We start from the raw sequence: 11,048 nt of genomic DNA on the forward strand, positions 1-11,048 counted from the left end.
TATGTTATATACAAGCACAGCAAGAGAGAGGGAAGGGAATCAGACTACAAAACTTGTCTAAGAGACAAGCCAGTATTTGCTCATCTAGTTCAAGGAGTTAGATTCAGGAGGAATCTAGCCCCAGAAGGAGCCCCAGAATCAGCTATCAGCTAAAGGTTCAGAGTTTCATCTTTTACTGACAAGTAAATCATTCCCCCGAGTAAAATAAATAAATAAATTTGGTTATTTGTCCAAGTTGGGGAATGCCAGGAAAATAAGTTGTGAATCATTCAGTAGTTTTCCTACTTACAAAATATTTTTTTTAATTTTGTGCAATTTGCAACATACTCTTTTATGCCTCATCCCTACTGTGATCAGGCATAAGGAAAAACTGAGGAGCTGAAATTTCAAGGTTTCTCCCTGCAATTAAAAAAGTACCAGAATCTAAGAAAGCAGAACAGCATTTTCAGAAAGAGGTAGTACAGAAATCAAATACAAGTCTTTTCTGGTTTGCTTTTCATTTTCATAAGCAATCTAATCATGTTGGTGTAACCATCAGGAGTTGTAAAATCCAAGTTTAGATACATACAAATGTAGTCTTAAATTTGCATGTCAGAAAGGAAAAAGATAGATATATCCGAACCACTACTATCTTTGCATGGCAACATCTGTTAAGAACTACTTCAAATTAAGTTTGTCAACACAGGAAAGATGCAGGATTAGCAAAAGTACTGAAAGAGTATTATTTCAGCTTGATTTTTCGTGCTTTATTAATAGCCAATGATATAAAAATATTTCAATTAATTTAAAAATACTTCTAAAAGTAATTTTACAGCACTAAAGTGAGACTGAAAAGCACCATGGCTACTTTATCTTAAGCTGTAAGAAGAGTTATATATATTGTGCTCTGCTGTCACTTCCATAACACTCATGAGGATGTGAGTGATATTTCGATCTGCATGACTAGTAGGTCATCCACAGCAAGCTCTCAGTTGTTTGCTGTCAGCTGACAGTAAACTAGCTTTGTTTATCTTCTGCAGGTCAGCCTGACTTTTAAGTATATTGTAGAACAAAAAGAAAATTTTGAACTTCCAGCAACTATAGTGAATATAACTGATGCATTTCACCTCAAATTCTGTTCAAGAGTGAATGCAGAAACAGGTTGAAAACCAAACACTGTTCTTCCCCAGAAAAGACTGGAAGCACTAAGTAAGCATATTTTAATCATCTAGGGCCTTTTCAAATGGCACCATATGAACTCAGAAAGCATCTGACATGCAAATTGTCAGAAGAAGTTCTATGCATGTATCAATATACACTTTTACCTCACACTGTAAACATGAGCTACTTGCAGTAACAGAATACAGAATTAGACGGACTTCTTTTTCTTTATACATGAAAAAATTATGAATTTCTCTGTAACACTGCCACTGAAGATCCACAGATCTAATAAAATAGAATCTGTAGAAGAAAGTTGGCGTGAAAAAGAAACCTACTTCATATTCCATGAATGGAGCATACAAGTTGTAGGTTTATTTTAAACTGCATCTATGTTTTAATATAATTCTTTGATCAGACTAATGCTAAATTCACTCTGAAGTTGTTTTTATTATAAAAATATTCTGAGTATAAATCAAAGATTTCACATGCAATATTTGCAACTTTGATAATACGGAAGTAAAAATCCAAAACCATGATTATTGAAGACATACCAAAACACAGCCCACAGGGAGGACAGAAAACATACAAGGCAATGATGAAAAACTACTTTTGCTTAGCTTTCAGTAGTAAAAGGGTTAGCAATTATTCATGTACTGCAAGAACGCTTCAGCACATGATACTCTTCAAGTAAATATTTTTAGTGTATTAAACACTGTCCAGCAGTTCACTGTAATGCCACTGCCATTGACACCTGTCCATAAAACAACTGCCTGCTCAAACGAGAACACTGAAAAAAAATGCCCTCCAAAGACATAACGCCCAGGTAATCAGGGCATATATTTTCAGAGGTAGTATACAGTATCTGCATCTTTCTTAAGCATTGTAATACTGCTGAACTGAATTTTATGAAAATGTAATCCAACAAACAAATTTCAAAGACAATTATAATTATAATACTGTCAACATGTATGAGAAATGCTTGGAGAAATTAAATTTCATGTCTTAATAATTTAAACTTATTTTAGTAATATTTTCCATTTGATGTAAAACAGCCCTTACAAAAAAAGTATGAGGTTTTCATCCCCTTAGCACTTTACTACTTTCTGAATTTTTAATTAAAGGATATGTTTGACAAGTAAAATTGTCATGGCAGCACACTAAGCCCCAGAATAACTGTAAATCTGAGGGCATTTTAGTACTCTTTTCCCAGTCTTAATCTTATTTCTCCTTCTGCCTCTCTGATCACTCCAGTCTAACCACTGTATTTAGAGATCAATATTCTCCCAATGTAACTTGGCATGTCCTGTGGGAAATCCTTTACTTCTCCTGCTTGTCTGTAAAAGCAATCTGAAAATGGAGTTTGCTGGGGACAACGTACATCTAATAAAGTAAGTAGTTCTCCATAGAAATTACGAACACTTCAGAAAGCATTATATATACATACAGGGGACATGTCAGTAGCACCCAACAAAATTTGGAAATGTATTTATCTTTTTAATATGTTATCCAAATTGTGTTTTTTACTAAGTCAAGTGATTACACTAAAAAAGAAGATATGCCTTCAGGATCAAATACCTTTTTCTGATCTGGAATAAAAGGAAACAACTTAAACACAAGTTAAGGAAAAGTATTCTGCCTTTCAATCAATCAATCAGTAGGTTACAGCATTTGAGCAGAAAAACAGTTGGCAATAACAGGATAAGGAGTGTTACCACTGAAAAAGAATGGAAGATTTCTTCCATTTGCGGAAACAGCACCAAGTCAATGACAGACAAAAAACAGTGAATCATTTGCCCAGAGGAACATCACTGTCTCGTGGCTTCAATACTTCATATTTGACTACGCTTTTGTTGCTTGAAAAGTCTGAAAACCTTTACCAAATCTGTTCTTTAACCTCCTGCACATATGTATATACATACATATATATACACAATGGATACACACAAATAAAATAAATTTTAAAAAGGTACGGAATCTTTTGTTTACACTGGCCATCAGTGTACCCAACTCTCAGCATCAGCTCACTCCCAGGCCAGAGTGGTAGTTCTCATGTGGCAATATGCTACTTCCATACCCTTCATTAAGAACAGAAATTACTGAAAAACAATAATTTATCCTGGGTGACACTGCTTGCTGACATCCTGGAGCACCAGAATCTCTCTCCAGGGAGATCTCTCCAGGGACAGGGGGAAGTCATTACAGACATATGCCTATAGATATAGCTATGAAAACTCAATACTGCATTTCATAAAAACAAAACCAAACCATGACATACTTTTCCTTTCATTTCTACTACTGCAGGAAGCAAACTGCCAAGTTGTAATCACTGGTAGCATTCAAAATGGAATCAAATACAAATTTCAGGTATGACTGATTAACTCCTGAAGAAAACATGGTGTTAAATATTAAAGTGGATTATCTGAATTTTCTGAGTAGGAACTCAATACAACCTCTGAAAAAGTTCACAGAATCATTGTTTATGCTACAAGTCTCTTTCCATGTTCACTTAGTCAGGGAATTTTTTTGTTTGTATTTGTTGGTTTTTTTAATCAAGACACTTCATAAGAGCCATAGTACTCAATATGAAAAAAGATGAGTGAGGATTATCTTCTCTGTTTGCTTTATTATGCAAGTCAGGGTTACCCATCATCCTAACAGTGATTTTAATGATATTTTATGACTAATAATTTAGACTCAGTTTGGTGTGTTATTTGGTTTTTCTGGAGGGGATAGGGGTGGGTTAGGTTTTTTTTGGGGGGAGAGAGTGGAGTGGGGTGGGGCAAGTATGTTTAAGATTGATAATTATTAGTGGTTATGGTTAGAAACAATCACAAACTCCCTGTTTAAATCTTTTCAATTATTCACCTCAAATTACCTGTGCAGTTAACCGGATTCACCTAACCTTTCAACCAAAAGAGGCAAAAAAACAAAGTTAGTCTCTCTGAATGTAACTTCTAGCCCACTACCTCACTAAGTTCAGCTCAGGGGTAAGAATTTTAGTAAACTTTTTAAGTCTTTAGGTGTTTGAGTAAGCTTAAAGGTTTGTTTTATTAGTATCAAACACTTCAGTATTTAAGATAAAAACTGGACTATTCATAGTTATAAACATGCAGAAAATAGTGAGATTGAGGAATTAAAAAAATGTAATCAAGGACACAAAGGTAGATTTTTTTTAAGTTGAAAAACAGTTCTCAACTGACCTCTTTGTCTGGTGTTACAGTGCCTTCATCATTCTGATCTGTACATGAAGATGTCCTGCTTCTGTTGCCGGTTGGTGGAGGTGATTTGGAAAGGACCTACACAGAGATCATATATATCAACAAGTAATACTTTAAAGTCCAGAACTAATTATTCGGTATCATAATTTACTTCATCAATTACTAACTACAACATCTCAGTAAAGCCTAGTCTAGAACTGTTTAAAGAAAATTACTGTACGTGACAAGTTCTACCGTATTACAAAATCTCCAGAGCAGAATATGTCATGAATCAGCCACAAGAACATGCAACAACATAGGTTATTTTGATTATGTCTGACTATAGTTCTCTTAGACCACATTTAAAACACAAGCAACACAGTACAGTTACTTAAGGATTAAAAGTTTTATGATTTGACAGGGATTCAAGCACTTACAAGTATAATACCATTTGATTACTTTAAGAAATTAACAACAAAAAATAACAAAATAAAAACCCCACATTTATAAAATTGCATCTAAACAATGAGAAAGGACAGCAGAAAATGCCACATTTTATGATGTCAGTATGTACTTGTTGTTTCTATAAGCACTGAATATCTATTCACAGAAATTTTACAATTTCATGTCGGGTGATGTTCCAAAAAGACACACCAACCTAACCTAAATGTAGCTTGCCAGCCTCATAATTCAAACTTCAAATATAAAATTTTCAGTATAAACATAATGACATTAAAGTATCAACAAGCATATGCAAAAAAAGTAACTAGCAAGATCTCCCATTAGGTATATTCTACAACATAACCAGAATGAACAAAAAAAACCACCAAACCAAAACACTGTAAATATTTTAACAACTTGTTGCAGTATCATTGCTGAGGTTGCATACACAAATTCTGCTCTGCAACATGCCTGCCTCGTGAGACAGAGTTAAATGTTCAAAAACATGACTGACAAGAGTATCAGACCACTTAATAGATATAACCAAAATGCACCATTTTTCAGATAGTTACACATGCTTTATAGCCTAAATCTATAGGTACTTTTTTGTAAAATGCGGATACCAGTGAATTAATGCCAATATAATACAAAATTATTCCAAAATCAGTCATAGTTACTGGTCTGACCAAGTAGACCCAATGTCCTCACCTGAAAATAATACTCAAAATCAAACACCTTACCTAGTATCAAGCAGCTATTCACCACGAAAGCATTATGTCCTGCTGAAAAATTTCACATCAGAACTACTCATACTTGTTGTAAAACAATTACGATCTATTAATGCCAACAGCCTACTCTTCTGTTATTGCTACCCCAACCTAATGCCAGGGTTTTAAAGAAGATTGTTTCTGGCCCTCATAATACAGAAGGAAATTGATTTCCAAATGCTCATGAACACTTTGTCACTGTTTAGAAGCAGCATGAATATATATCTTTACCCTGCCCTTAACGGTTCTAGCCATTTCAGTGGCACTAAGCTCCACAGAACAAATATCTTATGCAAGGAACAGAAGGATTATGTACCTGAAGATAGCTAGACCAGAAGAGATGAAACAGGATAGCATAGTTAAGTTGGAAGGGACCAACTGCCTGACCACTTCGAGGCTGACCAAAGTTAAAGCAAGGCTTTAAGGGCACTGTCCAAATGCCTCTTCAACACTGACAGGCATGAGACATTAAACCTGTCCAGGAAACCTATTCCAGGTTTCGACCACCTTCTGGGTAAAGAAGTGTTTCCTCATGGCAAGTCCAAACCTCCCCTGACAGACATAGCTTCTCCACTTCCCCTCCTCAGGAAGCTGTAGGGTGCAGTGAGGTCACCCCTCAGCCTCCTCCTCTCCAAACCAGACAAACTCTGTGTCCTCAGCCTCTCCTCAGAGCACATTCCTGCCAGCCCCTTCCCCAGCTTTTGTGCCCTTCTCAGAACACATTCAAGTACCTTCACACCCTTTTTAAATGATGGGGCCCAGAACTGCACACAGTACTCGAGGTGAGACTGCACCAGCACTAAGTACAGTGAAATAACCACCTCTCTTGGCTGGCTGGTGATGCTGTGTTTGCATCCCAGGATGTGGTTTGCCCCGCTGGCTGTCAGAGGACACACTGTTTTCTCCTGCTGAGCCTCCTGCCAAACAGCACTCCCAGAGGCTTTTCTGCAGGGCTGCTCTCCTGCCACTCCTCTCCCATTTTAGACTCGTGTCTGGAATTACTCCATCCCAGGTGCATAATTTGGCATTTGGTTGGTCTTGTTCAGTTTCATGTCACTGGTGATTGCCCAACGCTCCAATCAATCCAGATCCCTCTGCATGGCAAGGCCTCTTGTCCCATGGGAGAGTCAGTAGCACCTCCCCGTTTAGTATTGTCACCAAACTTCCTAACCATGCATTCAACTGCATCCTCCAGATCACTGATAAAAAGATTGAACAGAACTGTCTCTAGAATTGAGCCCTGAGGAACACCACTGGTAACTGATCACCTGACAGATACTGCCCTGTTCACTGCAACTCTTTGAGCCCTGCCCTTCAGCCAGTTCTTCACGCAGGGCACTGTGTACCAGCTCACTGCACTGTTAGACAACTTGTTTGGAAGGATGGTGGGAAGACCAGTATCAAAAGCCTTTCTAAAACCCAGATCCATCACTATCCCTTCATCTACCAGGCCGGTGACCATACTGCAGAAAGTTATTAAATCAGTTAAACAGGACTTTCCCTTTGTGAATCCATGTTAATTGTGTCTGATGATTGCACTGTTCTTTAAATGTCTTTCAGTAGCACCCAGTATGATCTTCTTCATAACTTTTCCAGCTCCTGAGGTTAGCTCTGTAGTTTCCTGAGTCTTCCTTTATGCCTTTCTTGTAACCTGGAATAATGTTGGCTAGCTCCCAATCAGCAGGGACCTCCCCAGCTTCCCAAAATGATTGAGAGGGGTCTTACAGTAACATCTGCTGGCTCCTTAGTACTCAGGGATGAATCCTATTCGACAACATGAATGTATAAACATTCAACTGACACAACTGGTCCCTTACAATTTCAGTGTTCACAAATGGAAAGTCAATGTTCCCGCAGTCCCAGTCCTGACTCAGGAGGCCAGGCAGCTAAGGTCTCTCTGTACTAAAAGAAGGCCAAAAAAGCATTGATTTGTCTCAATTTTTTCTTCATCCCTATTTTTCAGATGATAATCTTCAACAAGGATCAGTCCAAGACACGTGTAATTGCAACAGCATTGTTTTCTGTCAGCAATTAGAAACAGATGTGTTCCTCAGACTGTGAGGGGCAGAGAGGGCAGGTATTCTCAATCTGACAGATGACATCAGTTAGCCAACCATTCATTTGAAAGAAGGAGGACTACAAACACCTCCTCAGAAAAAGTGTCACACTTGAGAAATTTTACATCCGGATTTAACCAGTCTTAGGTTAGTAAATTTAGTCTTAGACACAGTAAACCAAAGTACAAATGTCAAGTTCTACGCCTCAAAGTAGGAGGCATGAATAGAGCAGAGAGGGCATAGTGAGTGAAGCCTCTCTACAACAGAGTACAGGAAGAAAAGAGCAAAAACTATTGCAAGCACAAGTTTCACAAAACTAAGAAATCATAAGTGTTAGTAAAATTTGGTTTGAAAATGTTTCAACAGAAAGTAATCCACTTTAAGGATCTGAATTACTAAAAGCAAAGTAACAAAACTGTATTTCACACTTTCTGCAAGACTCCAGTACATTACAGGGCTCAAAACCTTCTCGTTCCTTCCTCGTTTACAGAATCTGTTTTCAAATGACAAATTAAGAGGAGACTAACCTATTTTACTTCTATGATTAAATTCAATTATAATTTCCCCCTAGTGTTACTTGAGAGCAACTGAAGAATAAGAAATACTGCAAGACAACTTCATCATTCTCTTTCACTATTTTACACAAAAATAAAACAAAAGATGTTGTAATTTTATGCTTTTGCTTTTCCATTCATGTCAAGCCCTGAATGATGTAATCTGCTCTGTCCACAGTACATCAGATTAGCTGTATAGACTAGGTTAAAGCTCTTGTATCAGGTTTCAGGAAATCTGTCAACATCAATTACAACCACCAGATAAAGACTGCAATATCCTATGCTGTTGGGTGCACATGGACACTTAGGCCCAGAGTTATTCACTAGGTCGATTTTCAGCAAATACCAACCCTTGAACACATGCACTGAGTATCCTGAACTAAGGGGATTACAATACTGTGCACAAGGTATCATAATTCAGCTGCTGTTTCTTGAAAACAGTAAACTCTGCAGCTGCACTGTACTGAAAGTTCACCACATATGCCAGTTCAGGACAGCACTCTAAACTGCAACTAACAAAATCATACTTAATTTCACTAACTAGAGAAGACACAGTGAAAGACCTCAAAATAAGAATGAAAAACTACATAAAACTTTATAGTAAACCCATCTCCAAAAATATTACCTCTATTTGACAAATGAGTGATTTAAAAAATACAACATAGCTGACTGTCAGCAGTTTTGAAACCATGCTCTAATACTGGGACCATGCGGTGTCAGATCTCCCAGTGGTTCAAATTACACTCAATCAAGCCCAGACAACTGATCACCCATTAGTCAAATTAACCAAATTACCTGCCTATAGCTTAACATTTACAGGATATAGAGTTTATATATCAGTTTTATTCTTTTAGATTCCAAGATGCAAAGGATATTTAAAACCCAGCAATTACACACGGGCAGACATTATAAACATGGAGTTTGCCAATACAAAGTTAACTTGTTGAAGCCCTTCTACCCAAAATTTCCTACGAAAATTTATTCTGTTTCAACACATGTAACATTTTTCTGGCCGCTATCACTTACAGAGATACTCTGCACCCATGTCATATCTAAAGTGCATTACTATAATTTTAAAATGATAGTTTCTAAAATCCAACAGTTAATGAAAGTATATGTAGGAAAAATAGGCAATTAAATTACAATTACAACAAATAAATAAACGCCTTGATCTCAGATGTATACCATATTCTCAATTCTTCCATAGTGGAAAAAAAAAGCAAGAATAAGGTTGAGGTAAGCAAACCAGCCCTGTAAAAGACGAAAACAAGAAGAACTTACAGAACTGAAAGAATAAACATTGAGAGAAAAGGATAACTGGAGATGTCAATGTTGGATTATTATTCAGCGCACATTAAAGCGTCATTATTGTAAACGCTAAAGACGAATCCCCTTTCTGTTTGATGTTCAGGCAAGAGATGGTTTTTACATTCCTCCACAAGACTGCCCTTGTAGAATGGCCAAACTGCGGTCTCAGAAGCATCTAGAGAGGCTTCCAAGGCAGGAGGCAGATCGATAACAACCAAGCTGGATGTCGAAGTTCCAGCGAAGCGCTGACAGCAAACCGGAGCGCGACGCCCGCCGGCCGACCCAGCTTGCAGCCCTCGGCCGGCCCGGCCTGCGCGGCGCGGCGCGCCATGACCTTCCTGCTGTCCGCCCGGCCCACGGCACACCAAGCTGTCCCCGGGCGAAGCGCGGCCCTGCCCCGGTGGGTGAGAGGCCGCCACAAGCCCAGCACGGCCCGGCGGCCCCGGCCCCGCCCCGCCGTACCTGCGGTGGGAGGGGGCCCGCGCGTCCCCCCGCCCCGCGCGGCGGCGTCTGCTCCTCGCTGATCTTCTGCTTCAGCTTCTTGAACATGGTGTCGGGAGGGCGAAGAGGACCCGAGCAGGACTGCCCGGCCCGCCGCTGAGCTGCCCGCGGAGCCACCGCCCCGCGCTCGACCCCGCGCCGCGGGGCAGGGCAACGGAGCTGCGCCTGCGCGGCCGACGTGGAGCCGAGCGCCTCGGCCGGCACGGTGCGCGGCGAGGCACAAACTTGTAGCGCAATGCCCGGCGGGCCCGCGATGGAGCCGCGGAGCAGCGCCGCCCCGCTCCTCTGCCGGCGGCCGCGGGAGGCGGTGCTGTCCAGGGAAGGGAGCGGGCAGAAAGGAGTCACCGCTTCCGTCAAGAGGGATGGAAAACGGAGCGGTACCTACCGCCCGCAGGCCCCTGGCGGCGCTTCCCCGCCGCCGTACCGCACGACCCCGCACGTCCTCGTGTGACCGAGTCCTCCTGAGCCGGCAGTGACCGTGTCGCGGACAAGCTTTCACAAGCCAAAGAATAGGGCAAGAAGGTAACAACAAAGTCCTCGTTTCTCGGGCTTGTGAAAACTTCCGACTAAATGCTCATCAACTGCTTTTTGAAACAGCCTGAAAGCCTATCTGCTAATAAGAAAGTCGCGTTGTTTTCGTTTACCCTGAAACCTTCTGAATACTCTTCTGTTTACAAACAGCTCTACGGCTTTAGAGCCCTTGTTGGATCACATCTGTGCATGTGTGTTCAGTCCTATCCGTGCAGATGCAGAGGACTGTCAGCAGTAGCCAGCATTCATTCTCCAACAATGGGACTATTTTGAAACACTGTATTGACAGTGACCCTCTACGAAGGTTAAGAAATACATGGTGCTGTTTGCAAGAAGTTATGAACCGCGCTGGTCTTCTGTATAGCGCCTTACTCAGAATGCTGCATACAATAATCACAAATGCCCAGAAATGTTTTCACAGAAATACGCTCCTGAAATCTGTAAGTAATTTGAGGAAAAAACTGCATAGGAAATGAATCATTTGCTGTTACGCTGACTAAAAAAAATAACTAAGATACATCTACAGCAAACATAAACTGTTTTTCCTAATTT

At 40.0% G+C, this 11,048-nt stretch overlaps 1 protein-coding gene across 8 annotated transcripts in view; it reads right to left on the reverse strand.

Moving 5' to 3' along the window:
- Positions 1–10,090, reverse strand: part of GOLGA4 (golgin A4) — a 67,874-nt gene extending 57,784 nt beyond the window's left edge. For 6 of the 8 annotated variants that reach the window (XM_050340695.1, XM_050340647.1, XM_050340566.1 and 3 more), the window contains exons 1-2: positions 9,927–10,090; positions 4,341–4,436 (exon numbers count right to left, since the gene is read on the reverse strand). In XM_050340695.1, the coding sequence (XP_050196652.1) occupies positions 4,341–4,436; positions 9,927–10,013 (183 nt within the window). In that variant the 5' untranslated portion in view covers positions 10,014–10,090. Of the gene's footprint in view, positions 1–4,340; positions 4,437–9,437; positions 9,651–9,926 lie in introns of those variants that run through there. The other 2 variants (XM_050340744.1, XM_050340775.1) reach the window with 2 other exon arrangements.
- Positions 10,091–11,048: the final 958 nt, after the last annotated feature.

This window comes from Myiozetetes cayanensis, unplaced genomic scaffold, assembly GCF_022539395.1.
Source record: "Myiozetetes cayanensis isolate MyiCay16 unplaced genomic scaffold, myiCay2020 scf1, whole genome shotgun sequence".
NCBI classification, from domain to species: Eukaryota; Metazoa; Chordata; class Aves; order Passeriformes; family Tyrannidae; genus Myiozetetes; species Myiozetetes cayanensis.